The following is a 22652-nucleotide window of genomic DNA, read 5'->3' as shown; positions in this document are numbered from 1 at the left end:
ATAGCAAAGCGAAGAAGAATAAAGATGTGAGGGGAAGTGATGGGTAATATGTTGAAAAATAGAGATTTGGGTGATAGATATAGAGAATGACAAAAATAGAGATTTGAGTATCAAATTGTTAGGAAAAGGATGTAAAATAGAAACTTGGATGCCAAATGGTGGAAATATAATGCAAAATGGAGATCTGAGGAATAAATATACGCTTGATAAAAAGAAACGCGAAAGGGATATTTTTGTTATTTTAAAGAGAAATATATGTAATAACGTTACAAGCTCAGAGTATGTGATGTTACACGTGTTAAGGCACTGATTGTCAGACCAAAATGACAATAAAAGTTGTGCACTTTGAAAACGGAGGAAAATAACGGATTTTTCGCCAAAACGCATTCGTGTCCAATAAATCCCTATAAAAGTGACGGGTTCTCGGTTTCCATAGCTCAGTGTTAAGCCACCGACACGCAATACGGTTATGCCAAGACTGACTGAAACTCAACGCAACAACGCCATTAGTCGCTTGGAAGCAGGCGAATCTCGATGAGATGTTGCCTAACTAAACTAAACTAAACTAACGTGGCAGGGGTTCAGTTTAGAGAGAGAGAAATCAGAAGAGTTCTCTCTCCAACTGGGGTGTTCAGGAACTTTGTAGTTCCTCTTCGTCCCCTTTCGTGGATTGTTATTAAGATTAAGTGGTGGTTGTTTTTTTTTATTATTATTTTAATAAATTAATTATCGTTATTATTCTTGACTTTTTGGGTGGAGAATGTCTCACTAAATGTTCTTTTGGGTGGAGGCAAAGGCAGCAGTGGAAAGAAAGGCCGGGACCTGTCCCGAAATGAAAAAGTTGGGCAGATGTGAACATGAATGTAATTCATTCAAATTCAGATCAAATCAAACAGCCTGATTCTGGGTCTGGCAAAAAGGTTGCCTAGGCTGGGATCTAGAAATCCAATGCCTGAAGAATTTAATGTGGGGGGAAACGGGAGTGCCCCGAGAAAACCCACTTTCACACGACAGGCGCCGAAAGTTTTGCCTGTCGTGTGCCCTGTACCTGAAAAAAAGGAATTCATGTTAATAACATAGATTTTATTTATTTAGATTCTTTGTTGAGTGGATTGTGATTCTTGAAATATGTTGTAAGGTGATATGTATTTCGTTGGTGCACTTGATAATTTGTGTGGTGATGCCGTTAGTTTGTTTCTATTTTCTGCTTTTAGATAATATTTGAGAGAAAGTTCTGTTATTCTGTCTCTTATAGTTGGTAAATTACTAATTTGGTGTAGATAATTTGTTGGCGTAAAAGATGGTAAACTGAATGCGGATTTTAATATTTTGTTTTGTTGCACTTGGATTTTTTGGAGTGTGTTGTTTGACATATTGTATGTTACTTGACATCCGTACTCTATTAGTGGACGGGTGTAAGCCTTGTATATTTGTATAATGGTGTTCGGTGCGCATTTCGATTGTTTACCGGTTATAGTCTTTAGATGTGAAATCCTTTTTCTGATTGATGAGTGTATATTGTTTATATGTTTTTTCCATGTTAGTTTTGTGTCGAAAGTGACGCCAAGGAATGTGATGTTTTTGCTCATGTTAATGGTTGTGTTTCCAAGTGATAGTTTTATTTTTTCTAGATTTTTTCTTTGCTTTTTAGTTTTCTATAGAAGGTGATTGCTTGTGTTTTTGTCGGATTTAACACGACCCTCCACTTGTTGCTCCATGTTGAGACGTTGTTTAGTGATTCTTGTACGCGAGACATGGCCATTGCTGGTTTCTGGAGGTACTCCAGATTGCGATGTCGTCTGCGTATTGTGATTGTGTGTGTATGTTAGATTTGGAAAAGGTATGTCACTGACGAAAATTATGTATAGAAGTGGAGAGAGGACTGATCCTTGGGGCACTCCTGCCGTTATATTAAATAATTTGAATATGGTTTTATTGACTTTTACTTGTGCTGTTCTATTGGTTAAAAAATTTGAAATCCATTTGACTATCGTAGGATTTATTTGTAGGTGATTTAGTTTGTATCTGATGGCGTTGTGCCAAACGCTGTCGAATGCTTTTTTGACATCTAGGAATACCCCGATGGTTACTTGATTGTTGTTGTAAGCTTTGTAGATTGATTCGGTGAGTCGTGTGAGGTGATCTGTTGTTTGTCTATTTTTCTGGAGGCATTTTGAGATTCTGGAAGGATGTTGTTTGATTCGCAAAAAATGGAGAAGACGGTTGGAGATAATTTTCTCCATCAGTTTGCCAAGGCAGCTTAACAGACTGATGGGGCGGAAATTATCTGGATTTGTTCTGTTAGTTTGTTTCTTGGGGATCGTTGTTATGATGGCTTTTATCCACGTGTCAGGGTAATACCCGGTCGCTAATGAAATGTTCATGATATTTGTTAGGTGTTGTAGTAGGAGAGTGGAACTTTTTTTGAGAATAATATTTGGTATTTGGTCATGTCCGGGGGAAGTGTTCTTCAAGTTTTTGATATTAATCTTTAGTTCGGATATGGTTATTTTTCTATTGATTGAATTTGAGTATGCTTCTAGTGTCTCTCCGGGAAATCCTGGTGAGAATGAAGCTTGGTTTGTATTTATGTAGTTGTTGACATGGTGTTGGTGTTGTGTGTCGAAATCTACTGAGTTTAAATCGCTAAAAGCGGATTTGTAATAGTCAGCTAATAAGTGAGCGTGGACTTCGCCTTTGCAGGGTTGGATGTTCAGCAGTGAACAGAGAAAGGTTCACACATGTCATACAGAACTATCCGGAATGATCTTGTTAATAATATGTCTCAAATTTTGCCTCTTTTTTTTTTCTCAAGAGTATATTTTGAAAAAAAGGTAAGAATAGGGATTTCTACATCCAATACTAAGGAAGACGATGAAGAATAGAGATATGGATATGAAACAATTTAAAGTTACGTGAAAAATAAAGATCTGGATGCCAGATTTTTATAAAAATGTGAAGAAGAGGTCTATGAATTTCAAATAGTAAAACGAAGAAGAATAGAAGTATGGATGGGAAGTGGTGAGTAATACAACGAAGAATAGAGATTTGAGTCTTAGATATATAGAATGGCAAGAATAGATATTTGAATGTCAAATAGTTAGAAAGAGTTCAAGAATGGAGACTTGGATGTCAACGTTCAATAAGACAATGGAAAATGGAGATCTGAGGAATAAATACAAAGAAAAACGTATGAAAACAACGAAGAATAAATATTTGGGTGTGAGATATATAGAATGGCAAGAATAGATATTTGAATGTCAAATAGTTAGGAAAACATTCAGGAATAGAGACCTGGATGTCAAGAATTAAGATAATGCAAAATGGAAATATGAGGAATGAATTCTTAGTAAAGAGTATGTATAAAGATTTGGATCTCAAACGATTAGCAAGGCAATGACGAATATAGATGTGGATGCCAAACAGTTAAAATAAATGGAAAATATAGATTTGGATGCCATGCCTTCGTAAAAATATGATGAAGAGCATATGAATTTGAAATAGCAAGACGAAGAAAGAATAGAGATGTGGGTGGGAAGTAGTTAGTAATAAAAAGAAGAATAGAGGTTTGGGTGTTAGATATATAGAAGGAGAAGAAGAGAGATTTGGGTGTGAAATTGTTAGGTAGAGGATAAGAAATAGAGACCTGGATATCGTGCGGTCGGTAAGATAATGCAAAATGGAGATATGAGGAATAAATGCTTAGAGAGAAGGAAAGAATGATGTTAAATACATAGCAAGACGATAAAGAATAGAGATATAGAGGTCACACAGTTAAAAGGTCGTTGAAGAGTAAACATCCGAATGTCTGATTTTTATAAAATTATGAAGAATACATATATGATTATAAAATAGCAAGACGAAAAAGAATGGAGATGTGGGTGGGAACTGGTTAGTTATACAACGAAGAACTGAGATTTGGGTGTTAGATATACAGAAGAAGAACTGAGATTTTGGTGTTAGATACATAGGAGAGGAATATAGATTCAATTGTGAAATAGATAGCAAGACGATGAAGCATAGGGACATGAAGGTCAAGCAGTGGGTAATATAATGCAAAATGGAGATCTGAGAAATAAATTCTTAGACAAAAGGTTTGAATAGAGATTTGGAACTCAAATACTTATGAAGGTGTTGAAAAATAGAGGCATGAATGTCAAACAGTGTCTAAAAATTGAGATTTGAGTGTGAAATAGTTAGGAAGAGGATGAAATATAGAGACCTTGATATCATGCAGTCTGTAAGATAATGCAAACTAGAGATCTGAGGAATAAATATTTAGAAAAAAGGAAAGAACAGATTTTTACATACAATACTTATGAAGACGAGGAAGAATAGTATTATGGATGTGAAACAGTTAGAAGTTATGTGAAAAATAAAGATCTAAATGCCAGATTTTTATAAAAATGTGAAGGAGAGGTCTATGAATTTCAAATAGTAAAACGAAGAAAAATAGAAGTATGGATAGGAAGTGGTGAGTAATGCAACGAAGAATAGAGATTTGAGTGTTAGATATATAGAATGGCAAGAATAGATATTTGAATGTCAAATAGTTGGAAAGAGCTCAAGAATGAAGACTTGGATGTCAACGTTCAATAAGATAATGCAAAATGGAGATCTGAGGAATAAATACAAAGAAAAACGTATGAAAACAACGAAGAATAAATATTTGGGTGTGAGATATATAGAATGGCAAGAATAGATATTTGAATGTCAAATAGTTAGGAAAACATTCAGGAATAGAGACCTGAATGTCAAGCATTGAGTAAGATAATGCAAAATGGAAATCTGAGGAATGAATGCTCAGAAAAATGTATGAATAAAGATTTGGATCTCAAACAGTTAGGAAGGCAATGATATAGATGTCAAAGAGTTAAAAGGTAGTTAAAAATAAAGATCTGGTAGCCGGATGTTTGTAAAAATATGAAGAATAGATAGATGAATTTCAAATAGCAAAACGAAGAATAATAGGTGTGTGGGTGGATAGTGGTGGGTAATGCAATGAAAAATAGAGATTTGGGTGTTAAATAGATAGGACAAAAATAGATATTTAAATGTGAAAGGGTTAGGAAAACGTTCAAGAATAGAGACCTGGATGTCAAGCATTGAGTGAGATAATGCAAAATGGAGATATTAGGAATAAATGCTTAGAAAAATGTACGAATATAAATTTCGATCTCAAACAATTAGCAAAGCAATGAAGAATAGTGTTATGGATGACAAACAGTTAAAAGATAGGTGAAAAATGAAGATTTGGATGGATTTGTTTGTTTGTTTTGGAATTTCGCACAAAGCTACTCGAGGTCTATCTGTGCTAGCCATCCCTAATTTAGCAGTGTAAGACTAGAGGGAAGCCAGCTAGTCATGACCACCCAACGTCAACTCATGGGCTACTCTTTTACCAACGAATAGCGGGATTGACCGTCACATTATACGCCCCCATGGCTGGGAGGGCGAGCATGTTTAGCACGACGCGGGCGCGAACCCGCGACCCTCGGATGGTGAGTCGCACGCCTTACGCGCTTGGCCATGCCAGACCGATTTGGATGGAAGATTTTTACAAAATATGTACAGATATACGAGTTTCAAATAGCAAGACGAAGAAGAAGAGATATGGGTGGAAGTGGTTGGTAATACATTGAAGAATAGAGATTCGGGTGATAGATATATAGAATGGCAAGAATAGAGTTGAGTATCAAATGGTTAGGAAGAGGATGAAATATAGAGACTTGAATGTCAAGTGGTGGGAAGATAATGCAAAATGTAGATCTTAGAAATAAGTGCTTTGAAAAAATGTAATAGAGATTATGATGTTAAGTGCATAGCAAGACGTTGAAGAATAGAGATGTGGTCACACAGTTAAAAGGTAGTTGAATAATAAGGATCTGAATGCCAAATTTTTTATAAAATTATTTAGAATAGATATACGATTACAAAATTAAAAGACGAAGAAGAGAGATGTGGGTGGGAAGTAGTGGATGATAGAACGAACAATAGATATTTGGGTGTTAGATATATAGAATGGCAAGAATTCAGATTTCAGTTTCAAATAATTATGAAGAGGATGGAAAATAGAAACCGTGATATAATGCAGTCAGTAAGATAATGCGAACTGGAGATCTGAGGAATAAATATTTAGAAAAAAAGGAAAGAACAGATTTCTACATCCAATACTTATGAAGACGAATAGTATGATGGATGTGAAACAATTAAAAGTTATGTGAAAAATAAAGATCGGGAAGCCAGATTATATCAAAAATGTGAAGGACAGATCTATGAATTTCAAATAGTAAAACGAAGAAGAATAGATGTATGGATGCGAAGTGGTGAGTAATACAACGAAGAATAAAGTTTTGGGTGTTGGATGTACAGAATGGCAAGAATAGACATTTGAATGTTCAAGAATGAAGACTTTGATATCAACGTTCGGTTAGATAATGTAAAACGGAATGAGGAATAAATGCTCAGAAAAAAAAAAAGTAGGAATAGAGATTATGATATCAGATACATAGCAAGACGAAGAAAAATAGATATTAGGTTCTGAATTAGATAACACAAAAATGGATATCTGACGAATAAAATGATTAAGAAAAGGCTGTAATAATTGTATTAAAGTGTGTGAAGAAAAGTTTCTCGGTTTTAAAGCGAAGTTTGTAATAGGTTTTTTGAGAAGGAATAGAAATACAGACCGATACACATTTGGTTATGTATGTACATTACGGGTATCAAAACTGAATTACAGTAACTGTAGATGCATCTTTCCTTTATTACAATGAAGATTTTATTTTATACACATGATACAAAAGTTACAAATGAGCGAATGACACCACAATGTTTCACTAAAAAGAGTTCATAGTTCTAGTTAATGACCTTCCGTTGGAGAGACCGTGGCAGCGCCTTCGCCAGCCTCCCGACGCCGACGTTCTACACCTTCCGTTGGAGAGACCGTGGTATCGCCTTCGCCAGCCTCCCGACGCCGACGTTCTACACCTTCCGTGGGAGAGACCGTGGCAGCGCCTTCGCCAGCCTCCCGACGCCGACGTTCTACACCTTCCGTGGGAGAGACCGTGGCAGCGCCTTCGCCAGCCTCCCGACGCCGACGTTCTACACCTTCCGTGGAGAGACCGTGGCAGCGCCTTCGCCAGCCTCCCGACGCCGACGTTCTACACCTTCCGTTGAGAGACCGTGGCAGCGCCTTCGCCAGCCTCCCGACGCCGACGTTCTACACCTTCCGTTGGAGAGACCGTGGCAGCGCCTTCGCCAGCCTCCCGACGCCGACGTTCTACACCTTCCGTTGGAGAGACCGTGGCAGCGCCTTCGCCAGCCTCCCGACGCCGACGTTCTACACCTTCCGTTGAGAGACCGTGGCAGCGCCTTCGCCAGCCTCCCGACGCCGACGTTCTACACCTTCCGTTGAGAGACCGTGGCAGCGCCTTCGCCAGCCTCCCGACGCCGACGTTCTACACCTTCCGTTGGAGAGACCGTGGCAGCGCCTTCGCCAGCCTCCCGACGCCGACGTTCTACACCTTCCGTTGGAGAGACCGTGGCAGCGCCTTCGCCAGCCTCCCGACGCCGACGTTCTACACCTTCCGTTGGAGAGACCGTGGCAGCGCCTTCGCCAGCCTCCCGACGCCGACGTTCTACACCTTCCGTTGGAGAGACCGTGGCAGCGCCTTCGCCAGCCTCCCGACGCCGACGTTCTACACCTTCCGTTGGAGAGACCGTGGCAGCGCCTTCGCCAGCCTCCCGACGCCGACGTTCTACACCTTCCGTTGAGAGACCGTGGCAGCGCCTTCGCCAGCCTCCCGACGCCGACGTTCTACACCTTCCGTTGGAGAGACCGTGGCAGCGCCTTCGCCAGCCTCCCGACGCCGACGTTCTACACCTTCCGTTGAGAGAGACCGTGGCAGCGCCTTCGCCAGCCTCCCGACGCCGACGTTCTACACCTTCCGTTGAGAGACCGTGGCAGCGCCTTCGCCAGCCTCCCGACGCCGACGTTCTACACCTTCCGTTGAGAGACCGTGGCAGCGCCTTCGCCAGCCTCCCGACGCCGACGTTCTACACCTTCCGTTGGAGAGACCGTGGCAGCGCCTTCGCCAGCCTCCCGACGCCGACGTTCTACACCTTCCGTTGGAAAGACCGTGGCAGCGCCTTCGCCAGCCTCGCGACGCTGACGTTCTAAGTCACCAGTCATTTGATTATCGTCCGTAACTAATACCGTGGTTGTAGATGGGTCTGTAGAGTAAAAATGCAACGATGTGAAGTTAAAATATAAAAACAAAATTGCTAATACAATCTTACACTCCATCGTTTCGACACTCTAAAATATGTATAGAATAACTAAAACTATAAACGTCTCCTTTTTATCATCTGCTGTTATTTATACAACTCGTCTTTGATGAATTCTGTGGGGCTCTGAAATTGCGCATGCTCATAAATATGCCGTAGATAGAACATACCGTATGCATTGTATGATAAAGGGATGTAATGTTGATTGCTGGCCTCGTTCCTTATACATAGGTTCCTTACTATGTGCATATTGGGAATATTCTCTTAACAGTATTATAATTATCGTTGATTGCGCTATGTACGGATGGCACGGACACTAGTTTTAAAGTAATACAAAACTCATCTAGATTTTCTGATCCACATGTCATGAAAAGGTAGATATAGTGTCTTACCTACCGTAATCGCTCTTTTATAAGAATGATACACTTTCTATTAACTCATACAGCGAAATCGTATACATGAGCTTTAACCATTATGTTTATTATAATACTATATTAAAGTCTGGAATCTGTAAAATACATTTTACAACCAACTAACCCTCGTATATTATCTTACAAAAATAGTAAAGAAACATACACAAGGAAAAACCAAATCACAGCTCAGTCGACAAGTAGAGCTAGCTACTGAACTTAAAAAGAAAAACAAAAAGGATTGAAACTGACAAAACACAGGAACCCAGATTTTGTATTCATAAAATAATGTAAATTATTCATAAAAGAAATATTTTAAGGTTGCCTGATTAAAAACTATAATAATTCTAATGAAATTCCGAGATAGCTATACACAAAGTAGGTGAGTTCCTAATATCAGTCATCCCTTAAATAATGTCTGATTTAAGATTCAGTAAAAGAGAAAGGATTTCAAACGCTTTTAATGTTATTTAATTAATAATGTATGTTTCATTATTAGTAATTACTTCCTGCCAACGATTCACAAGCTTCTGAATGCAACTTCCATAAAATTGTTGGGGTTTGGAGGAAAAGAATGTAGAGAGGGTAGTTTTGAGATGTCATGTGTTCCAAGCTTTTTTCCATCAAGATAGTTCTGCAAATTTCAGAAGAGATGATAATCAGATGAAGCAAATTCTGGAGAATAAGGAGAATGATGGAAGTTTTAACCAGTTTAGCACTTCAATTTTTGCAGATGTAATCCTCGTTGTATGGGGCCGTGCATTATCCTGGTGTAACACAACACCTTAACGATTGATCAAAGCAGGCTTCTTATCTTTCAGAGCAACATTAATGCGCACTAACTGTTTTGACAATAGAAGTCTGAAGTAATCCTTACATTGAGTGGCACCAACTCAAAGTAGATCACACCAACGTTATCTCACCAAATGCTTAACAAGACTTTCCTAGGGTCTAAGTCCATTTTGGGCTGTGCTTTAGCCAGTTTACCTGCACTGATCCATTATCTGCGGCACTTAAAAATTTAACAAGACAGAAATGGTCTTCTGTATTAAATTTTTGGACATTACTAATGTGTTAACCTGATATAAATGAATTGTTTTCCTTCTGAAGTGTTCAGTATTCGGTCAAGTGGCATGTCCTTTTATATCTCTGGTTTGGTTCCGTTTTACAAGTTTATTAACTAGTTCTACCTAGCTTTTGTGTTTAGTGATTTTTCGTATTTCTTTAGGTTATAATTCTAAGTACATTATTTTGTATGTTAGGTATTTTAAACATAATTTACAGGACATAAAATGCAAGCTCACATTATTTAGAGCTATATTTTTTGTTCTAGAAAAATAAAACACCTGAGAAATTCGTGTGATATATAAAATTGAATCGCACAAATTGTGTTATTCCAGTTTAGAAGTAGCGTAAGACGCTACCAACATATTTGAAACTATCAATATAATCATAATGAAAATATCTTTAATTCACTAAAGCAGTGGCGAAATCCAGGGGTTCGGTGAGTCAGTCTCAGGTGTTCGACGAAGGTCAAAACACACATACTGTGTGTGTGTCCTTTCCGAACATTTCAGTCGTACGATTCGTGACGTCATGGCCACTTGGCCATCATTGGCTGCGGCTAATCACGTCACATCACTTGTCTTTAATATCTGTGCTGCACTTCGTGCGCTTAGTAGTCGACTTGTGACTGTAGTAATCGTGCGTCATTTTTAAATTTTTTTCCAAATCTTTCCATTTCTTCATACTGACTAGGTCGAGCAAAAACAAAAGATGGTCGGACGAATACGTACAGTATGGATTCACGTGTATAACGGAACATAATGGGAGTCAGCGTCCTCAATGCATGATTTGCAATGTCAAGTTGAGCAATTCTAGTCTAGCACCGGCAAAACTAAGAGAACACTCTCTAAAGCTGCATGGAGATGGGAAATACAAGAATACAACGCTTGCTGAATTCAAGGTAAAGAGAGCCAGGTTCGATGAAAAGGCTACTTTGCCTGTTCTCGGCTTTGTATCCATCGACAAACCGATCCTCACAGCATCGTTCGAAGTTGCGTACTTGATCGCAAAGCAGGGCAAACCACACACAATTGGTAAAGCACTCGTAAAATTAGCTGCGTTGAAGATGGCGAATATCATACTAGGAAAAGCTGCTGAAAATAAGTTATCCCAAATTTCTCTTTCAGATGACACAATCAGCAGCAGAATAGATGACATGAGCAATGACGTCTTGGCCCAAGTAGTTGCATATCTGATTTAAAGCCCACCAAAATTCAGACTTCAACTAGACCAGACCACTGACGTTTCCAATCTAAGCCAGCTCGTTGTATTCGTGCGCTATGTGAAGAACGACGAGATAAGATATTTTTTATTTTGTAAGCCTCCTCTTAGAACAAAAACTAAGGCAGTCGACGTGAAGAAACTTGTGGATGACTTCTTCAGAGACAACGATCTTTCGTAGGATGCGGTTTCTGCAGTTTCTTTGGACGGAGCTCCAGTCATGCTGGGAAGAAACTCTTGTTTTGGTGCACTGGAGAAAGCCGATGCACAACACATCATTCTAATGCACTGTGTTCTGCATTAGAACACCTTGCCTTCAATACTGGCAGAAGTATTAAAAATTGTTGTGGAATCTGTTAAATTTGTGCGAAATAGTGCCCTGAAGCACCGCATCTTCAAAGAGCCATGTAATGAAATGGGCTCTGAATTCAAGGTACTTCTGTACCATTCTAACGATCGGTGGTTATCCCGGGGAAAGGTACTGAATCGTGTTTTTGCCATGCGTGTGGAAATAGCCCTGTTTTTGCGAAAGCGCCAACATTGTCATGCAGATTGCTTCGAAAAATTTGAGTTCATTCTCATTTTGGCGTACATGGCCGATATCTTTAATGCTTTCAGACATCTGAAAGCGGAAGAACACCTAAAGGCTTTTCAAAAAAGCTACCTTTATGGAAACGACGAACAAAAAGTGATAATTTTGCAAACTTTCCCCTGCTGGACGACTGTGTAAGTAAGATCGAAAAGTCTCTGAACGGATACTTCTTCACTAGAGAGTCATGTCCAGCAGCCGTTCACTTTTAGTGTTGGGACAGCAGATGTCAATGATGAATACCTCGACGAAATCTTTGAACTTCAGCAGAGCCAAGAGGTTCAACAGAAACTTTTCAGAACAACAACGCTTTCAACGCTCTAGTGTCACCAAATCGTAGCGTACCCTCTTATTGCTAAGAAAGCCCTTGAGATAATCATACGGTTTGTTACAACATATCTTTGCGAGCAATCCTTTTCGAGGATGGTAGACATAAAAACGAAAAAAATGAAAATACTTTGTTGCGAAAATGATATAAGAGTGGCACTTGCCAAAGTGAAGCCGTGCATTTCTGAATTTGTCTCTGAAAGGTAACAGCAAAAGTCACATTGATTTGCAGTAAATATTCATTGAGTTATGATTTTGTTTTTGTGTGAAATTCATGTTTTTTTTGGTTTTATTCTTTAAAAACAGTGATATTATGTGTAACTGATGCATGGTTCATTTTGTGCATCAGTAAAATATCTACTTATGTTTTGAATTTCAAAAAAAATCATATTTTATTTTTCCAATTACGAAGGGTTCAGTGAAACTTCCGGGGTTCAGTACCTCTTACAAGGTTAAGAACCACTGCACTAAAGTAAGTAGACATTTATCTCTGAGGTTTAGGAAATGTTCGAATCACGAAATATTATAGACCTTCAATTGTAACCTCCTAGTACTTAACCATTGACCATCAACAATACTGAATTTACGTGTCTCAGAAGTAGTTTAGAAGATGTAATTTAATTCGGAACAATGAAATGGTTTATTGTTTTAACAGTTTTTGTGTGGATATGGAAAATTTTAAATGCATGGTTTTTGAAGAAAATCTCATGTCAAATAATGAGCATATTTCATGTAAGGGTTTGTGTAAAGGCTGTTATATCAATGTCATCTTAAAACGTACAGGAAGAAACAACTGAATACAAACCAAATCAACTAGAAAAGTTGTGGAAGAAATCATGAGAGTATGGATACTGACAGCATTTAATAATAATTTTATGGAATTCGTTATGAAAAATTTATAAAAATATAAATAAATTCAGGTCTTACATATCGTAAATGTAAATTTATCATACCAATGCTTCATTATTACAGCTACTTTAGAAACTACCGACACCCAAGTTAGATATGCATTAACGTTCCTAAAAATAAAAGAGAGGGAGTAACTTCTGTATTTGTTTATTTTAAATTAAATGTTTTTGGATCCAAAACTAATACCCCAGTTTTTACGAAATTTAAAAGGATATGCAGTCTAGCTTTCGATAAACTTTATTTTATGAATCTGTCGATTTATTCCTTTCCAGGATGTTATAATTGATAATTACGTTTATCTACAATGACAAAGGAAGCTTCATGTACATCTTAAACTTTTATTCCCTTTAATGTCAGTTCATGAGTGTCTATTTGGTTAAATTTTTTTTTATCTTTATCATTATTTCGTATTGGATGAACGACGCAGTTTCGTTAGATTCAGTAATGTTTAGAACAGTGATGGGATTCAAATATTTTAACAACCGTTTATACGTCGCGTTACACACCACAATTTTGTGTGATTAAAAATAACAACAACAATATCTTACTCAAATAATTTATTCAGCATGATTTAAATATTTCCAAATTACAACTTGATTATCATTAAAATCTTTATTCCTTCCACGCTTGAACCCGTTGTCATCAGCTGTGTGTATTTTCATAGCCAAATTTGAACTGGAAAAGTGGGATTCTGTGAAACCAGTGGAAGGCCAATCAAATCAATTGTCATCAGGTTTGCCACATTTTCAACTGTAAGGCGGTTTATTTCATCTGTATATATGATATTCAATATTGAAAACCCTTTTTCTGCTTCTGCGAAATTAAGAATACCACTATTGATAATATTTTTAGCCTTTTGTACAGTTCTTGAAATCTCATCATTATGATGATTTCGAAGGACATTTTTCACATAATCACAGAAATCATTAATGCTAATTTCGTGATGAAAGAACTTATTGAATTCATACAATTTGTTATCAGCGTCTTTCCAAGGCAACAACTTTATCAGTACTCCAAAAATCTGGTTCAAGTATGTTTACCAGTTCATGAATTTTATTGTCATTTTCTTGTGCATTATTTGTTAATTTTAAGCGATCACAATTCATAATGTTTCTCATCGCCATTTGAGGTTGATGATATAATAGATGATATCGCCAGAGATACCAGAGATACCGAGTGTATTTTCAACGTGTGTGTGTGTAGAAACCCATGATTATAGGTTTCTAGTGCCTTATACTTATTTATGTCCCAATGTGAATCATGTAGATTCAGATAATAAATATTCATGTTGCTGGGGTTACAATTCCAATGGTGATCTGCAAGCTACCCAACTCTTTAATGAAATGTAATAGTGGCACATGTACATGTTGATGTATAGGAGACAGTAAACTACATTTCCAATGATTAACAGTATGATGACAGATTCGACACCAACCAGCATTCATGACAGTCAGATGAAGTTAAAAGCTATAAACTTAAGCTACATGCTAAGAACTTAACTATTTGTTTTATTAAAAACGGATGACTACTCAAAAAAGAGAGTTATTTGTGAGTGGAGACAAAGAGAAGAAATTCCTCTAGGTTTCATAAAACCTCCAGTGGTTTATTAAAGCCGTAAAGTTAATAAAGACTCAATAGAGCTATTTTAGAAAAAAAAATTTGTACCAAATATTTATAATTTTATGAAACAGGTTTCGTGTAGTTTTTATAAAAAAATTCATTGGAATTACAACCATCTGTATAAAATGTAATAGTGTTATATTCTACAATATTTTCCTACTTCATTCATAAAATTATTTCTAGAATTTTCGTGATTTGTTTAAAAACTCTATAATACATATTGGTAATGAAAGTATCAAAGAGTTTTGAACAATATTTATCTTGACTATATCACTTTCGCGCGAAATTATTTTTTCAAACTTTTTAAATTAAAACGTGTAAATTCTTTAGATCCTGAGTTTTGAAGAGTGAAACTCATTGTTTGGTATTATTTATGTTTAATAATATGAGTTTTGAAGAATGAAACTCATTGTTTGGTATTATTTGTGTAAAATTTTTCAACCCTGATTTTTACTTTTAAATTGTATTTTAAAACGTTTGTAATGACTTGAATTTATAAGTTCAACCTGGTAAAACTAATGCCGCAGTACCTTTATGTTGCAAGTTATTTTATTGGGCCGGCATAGCCAGGAAGATAAGGCACTCGACTCGCCATTTCAGCCGTGGGGGGCGTTATAATGTGAAGGTCAATCCAGCTGTTCGTTGTTAAAAGAGTAGACCAAGAGTTGGTGGTGGGTGGTGATGACTACTTGCTTTCCCTCTACTCTTACACTGCCAAATTAGAGATGGCTAACGCAGAAAAACCTCGAATAGCTTTGCGCGAATTTCCAAACAAACCAAAATCTTCTGGGGTTATTGGGGAGATGGTATTTGTGAAAAAACATTTTTAGTTATAGTATGATTGCATCTCATTAAATAATCAAATGTTGATTTTTTGTTACATGTTTGCATCCTTGATTGGTCACATTTGGACTGTATTAAGTGTTTTGTTACCTTCATATATCTTTTTGAATCAAAGTTACTATTTTGTAACGTTTTTCTTTATATTTGCTATCAAAATTCTGCATTTCGTTACACACTTCTACTCTATCCCTAAAACGTTAGCCTTTTGTTTCGTAATTTAGAGTTTTTTCAATGTAAAGTTTCTTCTTTAAACTTTCTTATATATTTTGAGAATCAGTAATTGACTATTTCCCTTATTTGAATAGTTTGGAATAAAATTTTCTATAATTGTATGTATCGTTCTGGAACAAACAGTCACACCTTTCGAAAGAAAAATCAACAAAAAACACTATGTCTTTTTCTGTTGAGATTTTTAAAATTCACAGTTGAAGTCTACTCAGCTGCTGGGATTTTTTGGACCCCAACACTTAATTTTCAGTTATCTATTTGCAAATGTGGTTGCACAAAGGAATGGCTAATATTCCATTATCAACAAACTCCAGCGTTATCTAATGAAAAGGAATTATGTAAATTCATGTTTCCACTTTCTCCTGGTTTATTAAAAGCTGTGTGAAAGTCCATCGTTTTAAAGAAATGTTTAGATCTGTCTTTGACCTCTTATTTGAAAATATAACTATCTTTTACTGACAAGTAATATACGAGCGACTGGAAAGGTTAATGGGTTTATAATGAAAGTGACTGACATAATCGTATTTTCTATAATGTAAAAGTTGTCAAGTAATACATGAGTTATTGGTATGTTTAATTGGTTTACAATGAAAGTAACTGACATTATTGTATTTTCTATAATGTAAAAGTTGTCAAGTAATATAATGGTTGTTGGTATGTTTAATGAGCGACATGCAATGGAAGAAAAATCTGTTTATGGTAAACGACAGTAAAACTGGATTGGTTTAAGTGAGGTTGGACATTTGTTTAAGATCTGTAAATTCTCTGTATCAGTGATCACATCTGGTAAGATAAATGACATCAGTATAATAGCCACATTTGAAACAAAAGGAGCTTCTCAACAGAACTTAATTATAATTCATTATTTTTTTCTTTACACAAACAGACGAAGATCTATTAATTCCAAACAACTGACTTATCAGAAACAGTACCGTCCAAAACTTCAAACTTAAGTATAGTCTCAAGCAATGTTCTATATAATAAAACTATTTTTATATGTAATGATATTTGATATTAAAGAAGAGAAGTATGATACTGAGTGAAAGTTAAAACATAAAGTATAAAATATTATCAGATCTGGAAACAACTAAAAATTAATGAGAAACATAGTGGATGATAAAATCAAATTTAGCTCTAAAAACGTTACCAGTTCATGTGATAAATCTTGTATTTATCATTCCAAGAGTATTAAAGAATTTCACATGAAAGTTGCTATGGACTGGTTTGAGGAACATTGTAACATCTACTGAACTGGTGATGATTACCCTTTAAAATATTATAAACTGGTGCAATATTTAAAATATTCCATGTGAAAGTTACTCTGGTCATGATATCAGTACTATTACATAGAAATTGTCGGATTTGGCTTAGAATTATTCTTTAAGGATTTGATTATGATGCCATTTCTAAAAATCATATTTGAAACATAATTAAACATCTTGACAAATAAATAAATAGATTTGAGTATTTTGTGAGATGTATTTTAGAATATTACCACCCATCCAACTTAGCGAAAAATAAAGCATGCATAACCCTTTCTAACATGCTTATCTAGTAAATTGCTTATGTCAGCTGACATGGAAATTTTTTAACCCAGTTTTGATCATTTGCTGTTATGACTAACAGCAATTCAGTCTCAAATTTTGGACATATTCACTTCGAACAATTTGCCTTCGTTCCATTTGTTCCACTTGTTTAGTACATTGGTGTAATAAACGTTGTTAACAACGATCCTAAGGTAAGTAGAGTACACATTGAACGTTTTCAGTAAGTTGTCTGTTCTGTGGATGTTTCGTTCGAAATCCTTGATCCAACGTTTGCTCCACCAAATATGCTTTCTCTTTATGACACGTGACTGGACGGTATACTGTTGCTGTCAATCCAATTATTTCCTTCTAAAACAGTGGTTGGTGAGTGGTGATCACTAGGCACCTTTCCTCTTTTCTTTCACTGCTAAATTACCGACGGTTATAGCAGATAGCCCTCGTGTAGCATATTGCCAAATTCAAACAAACCAGTAGTCTCTTCAGACAAATCTGATAAGCTAACGGAATTATCAAAGTTTGGTTTCGTTCATAAAATGGATAAACTTTGGAATTATCTATCGAAATTTGCATTCTGAGAGTCACAGCATACAGGCGTTCTGTTTTTGAATATAACAGACTTTACCGTCTTCACTCATGAATGATAGTTCCTGACCGCCCCTGAGTTATTTTTCGTTACCCTTCGGTGAACGAAATAATAAGTTTACCCAAATACCTCTCCAGAAACACACACACTCGTGAAATATGGACAAACCATGAATAAAGATAAATTCGGATGTTGTTAGGAAAATCCCATGTGTATGATATGGTGATAAACTAATCTGGAACTATAACAATTTATGAGTTATAAAAAAGTAATTACCTATCACCGTATTGTTCTGTGTTTTTGGTTTTTTAATCTATCTTTCTAACCGCTTTTTTTATAATCCTACTCCGATGTGGGAGCACATTTCAGATGTTGGGTGCACAACCCACGTATTAAATTTTAAACTTTAAGTAAAACATAATTCTAAATGTATACTAACAGTTTTACTCAGAAATATTTTAGACTCTTTAGTTTTGTAACATTCATTCAATGCACGTCACAAAGAAGAATTAACACCAATCCACACTTTCATGTTTGTTTACGTGTAAACTCTGACGAGTTTCTCTTGAAAACAATCTACCTATTGTTTTTAAACACCTAATCCCAAATCCTATGATTGTGTTTGCTAACTAATTTTCATTTCTTCATGTACTAATTCCTCATGTGTTGTTTTTTATACAATTTTCTTAGTGGTTTACTAACGACAATCTTTTTATTTTATTCTTGTATGATACCACAGAATGGATCTGCACAACAACCAATGAAGGCCGGCTTTGAAAGTAGCTGCAGACAATATTTGAATGTGATTAAACAGAGAACATTATGTACTACTTATTTTATATATATCATGAACAGTGGTGTCTGTCCATCAATATATCTCTATCTTCTGTTTATGTGGGCCTTTTCTCGCGCTGAGTTTGAAAAAGTGGATGAAGTCAAAGTTCAACATTAACTATTTAAATAACAGTATTAGAGGTATGAATAATGTTGACAACATACAGGATATTCTACACTAACTTGTCATGAATTAATAACACTTTCATTCACATATCAACATGTGACATAATGGTATATTTCTGTTGAGTGGTTCTTAGCAGAACACTTCCTATACAAACATGGAACATCAAACATAGTAAACAAAAACCCTTTTGACACATCTACTCTAGAGTAGCACACAATCTCACAATTTGTTTTTATCACTGGGAGTAAATTGTGTATCCTTTGAACTTTAAATGTTTGTTTCTTTGTAGCGTCTATTTGTGTACTTTAATCTAATCATAAAACATTTTGTAGTTCATTCTATTTTTATATTTCATATAATATATATATATATATGTGTATAATAGGTTAAACTCGTATTTACAAAATAGATCCACAGACGACAAACAAAACTTGTCAGATCTAAAACTTGTTGCTCTGAGATATACACCAGCAAACCGTTATACACGTGATCGCGAGAAACAATCCTTCATTTATAATCTAGGTACAATTTGTTAACTAGCTTTAAAGGAGAAACTGTCTGTTTTATAGCCCAGCTTTGAACATCTGTCTTTTCCCACTGCTATCCTTCACTCATCTGTTTTATATTTCTGTCTTTATTTTCATAAATAAAATACATCGGTAAATTTACGGATTTACAACGCTAAAATCAGGCGTTCGACTCTCCTCTGTGGACTCAGCAGACAGTTTGGTGCAGCTTTGCTATAAGAAAACACACGTTCTCTTTCGGTTACGTCACATATTTACAATAATTGATTGACGAGTAGTGTTACACTTTTAACCAATACAAGCTATTAAAGACAACAATAAAATGGAACCATAATGTTATTGAATATTTGCGTATAGTAACTAAGAAGACAAGATTTTAAAGTAGCAACCGAACTGTGCGAAGGAAACGCAAAATTTTGTAGTCGAAAGTTTCTCACCTTAAACTTCATGGGTACTTCGGCCAGCACAATTTGCAGGTGTAAAGTTTTGTATAAATATTTTAAATGTATATTCACATAAGATCGTTATATAAATCTGAATTAAATTCTTGAAATGAGAAACAAAAGTCGGACAACAAGTAGGTAACATTCACGTTACTCAACAACGTGTGAGAGGCTTAATAATTAGGGTTAGCAAACATGGGGCTGTTTTAGATAGTATGGTACCGAACGATTTAGAAAAAGTGAACATTTTCTAAGAAAAAATATTCTTTTTACGGCAGGAGAAAAGTGTTCGTATTGTGCTAATACAAACAATCATTTGTTATATATTAAATGTGCTACCGTTTAATGAATAAAGAACAGTTTTTAAAACTCCATTTCTCAAAGCTATATTTATAAATTTCATCAACAAAGATATAATCAAACCTTCAGAATTAGCAATCGTGAAAGTTGGGTGCTTGTTACAAGGGCAGAACTTAAAATTCTACTGTATGATAAACAAAGGTTTTTGTATGTATCATAGTTATTTTGATAATTGTCTGGAATTAGGATACCAAAGTGGAATTTTTAATGGTTTCTGTTTAAAAGTAGAACAAATTGATCACAAAGACCATTATAAAGTAATCTATATTGACTCTTTAAAGTTAGAACGAATTGATGACAAAGAGCGTTATAAAGACCATCTCTTTTGTCTACAAGACTACCCAATAAAGTTAATCATATCCGTACGTACTAAGAATTTTAAATGTTAAATAGCCCAAAACAAGAATACATACACAAATACACTGAGAAACGTTGGCGCGGGTTGCTTGTCACATGAATCAGAGTGAATGATATATATTTACCTCTAGGATTCTACTGTACATGTATTCGCTATTTCAACACGTGTGATTTTTGAAACACAGCTGGCAAACTGTTAGTTTGGAAAGAAAATACATGAACATCATTCTTTATTTAACTGCAATGATAAATAAAAAGGTTCTAGAATAGTTATCAACGAATTGATGACAAAGAGCGTTATAAGGACCATCTCTATTGCTACCCTTACCATTATTCTTCTGCGGTGATAAGCGAACGCGGACTAAAAAGAACCAGTTGGTGGTTTTTGATCTAATGCACTACACGTGAATAAGGGTGTGTTATTTTAAGTAAATATGACACCTAACAGAACATTTAAGTGTTACTTAATGGTTATGTTGGCCATGTAAATTCAAATATTACGAAACGGTAATTATGGCCATAAACATTTAAATATTACGAAACGGTAATTATAGCCATAAACATTCAAACATTACGTAACGGTAATTCTGGTCATATAAGTTATGTACTGTATTTGAAGTTTTAGGAACTGCACGTTCCTGGAGTTTAGGATTATATGAGGTTTTATTAATATATTTTAAACGTGTAGTAAAAGTTTGTTGAAACGGAGAGCGCCTGGAGACAACAGCTAATACGTTTCGTGTTCCTTAAATAACGTGTCCACTTTAATCTCTGTACTGGTAGTCTCGTTAATAATATTAGCTAATGTATCTAATTATATTGCTTTTTTAAATATTTATTTATTAGCATATTTTAGTTATAGATTTTGTTTCGCATTATCAGCTTAATATAAGTATTTGGGACTAACCTAAATCTCCTAAGCTGGTCTAGCCTCGTGAGATGATATTGGGATTAAGGCCGAAAATGATACTTTTTATAAAAAAAAACGTCAGAAAAAGACATAAAATTATCTATACTTATTAAAAGGTTTATTTGTTTTTTTAGATTCACTCTAAGTAGGTAGCTTGTTTTTATCTCAAGTTAATATTAATGTAATTTGTATATTGTTTGTATCATAAATAACTGTTAGCTTCGGCTGTTATAATCGCAATAATTAATATTTTCACTTTTTTGGGCGAGATTTATCTTAGTGATATTTTAAAATACCTTAAGATACACAAAGAATAACACAGTTCTGAAGAATGCGTTTTGATTTCCAGTGTCTTATTAAAATATTTTCATCTTTATTGAAAGTATGTCTAATTCGTAAGCATTTTGAGTCTCGAGTTATTTTATTTACAGGACTGGTTATGTAAAACTATATTATTCCTCAAAATGTACGAGTATAAATTGTTCATAAAATGTCTCCAACTACATTCCAGGATCACAGTTTTTGTTTTCAGTAAGGATGCTCCGTTCAGAATTTACTACTTGACAGGTTGTGGTAAGTATTTGAGAATAATATGAATCTTATTTTATTTATTTGTTGTACCTTGCTATGATGGGTTTAGTTTTAAGCCTTAGCTACTAGACATCTTTAATTAACTGGTACTATATTAACTACTTAATTTAACTCTTGTTACATGGAGCTTAAACATCATACAACTATTGTTTAAGCAGTTTCAACATTATTATTATTACCGTTTTGTTTTCATCCATGTGTGTGTGTTTATCACCAATATTTCTCGAAAACAGTTGAGTAGATTTGAACGAAAGATAATATACCCTTGGACTATAACCCAACTCAGAAGTGATTAATATTCAGAGGGTCGATGTCAAAGGTAACAGCGAGTTCACGAAAAAAAAAATCATATTTGTTACCATGGAGACCGATTTTGTACAATATTTTGTTTCATATCTTATAGAAAAACGAACGTATTTGTTGAAACTTTGTAATCATATGTGGAATGTTATTACCTATTGTTCGTTGATGTTCATAACGACAAACATTCAGACACATTTTCATATGTTTTAAGAGCCAAATATGGTCAACGCCATTCAGGTACTGGCATTATTGTTTAAAAAATCAATATTGTTTATTATTGACCGAGTTAAAGGTATTGCGTTGAGCAGGTTACAAAATCGTAATTTAGAATGCACTTTATTACTGATAAATTTAACGCCATCCTTTTGTTTCGCTTTAAAACATCCTGTACTTATCAATCTGATTTAGAAACAATGTTGTAGAGCAGCACTAGGTTGAGTGAGGCCTGTTTTTTAGAAAAATAACGTTATTTAAACAAACCTGTTTCTTTTATAAACAATACAAAACATGGAAACCTACCAACTTGTCGGGATTAATATAAAACAATACAATGAATATTTGGTTTGCGA

General features: G+C 35.3%; 1 protein-coding gene across 1 annotated transcript in view; it reads right to left on the bottom strand.

The window, feature by feature from the left end:
- LOC143227501 (uncharacterized) overlaps window positions 1-8538 on the bottom strand; it is a 148784-nt gene extending 140246 nt beyond the window's left edge. The window contains exons 1-3 of the mRNA XM_076458942.1: window positions 8460-8538; window positions 8123-8235; window positions 6871-7222 (exon numbers count right to left, since the gene is read on the bottom strand). Coding sequence (XP_076315057.1) covers window positions 6871-7222; window positions 8123-8235; window positions 8460-8538 — 544 coding nt within the window. The remainder of the gene's footprint in view (window positions 1-6870; window positions 7223-8122; window positions 8236-8459) is intronic.
- Window positions 8539-22652: the final 14114 nt, after the last annotated feature.

Source organism: Tachypleus tridentatus, chromosome 9 (assembly GCF_004210375.1).
Source record: "Tachypleus tridentatus isolate NWPU-2018 chromosome 9, ASM421037v1, whole genome shotgun sequence".
Classification (NCBI taxonomy): domain Eukaryota; kingdom Metazoa; phylum Arthropoda; class Merostomata; order Xiphosura; family Limulidae; genus Tachypleus; species Tachypleus tridentatus.
The sequence above is the reverse complement of the archived record's forward strand: the minus strand, read 5'-3'. Positions and strand labels throughout refer to the sequence as shown.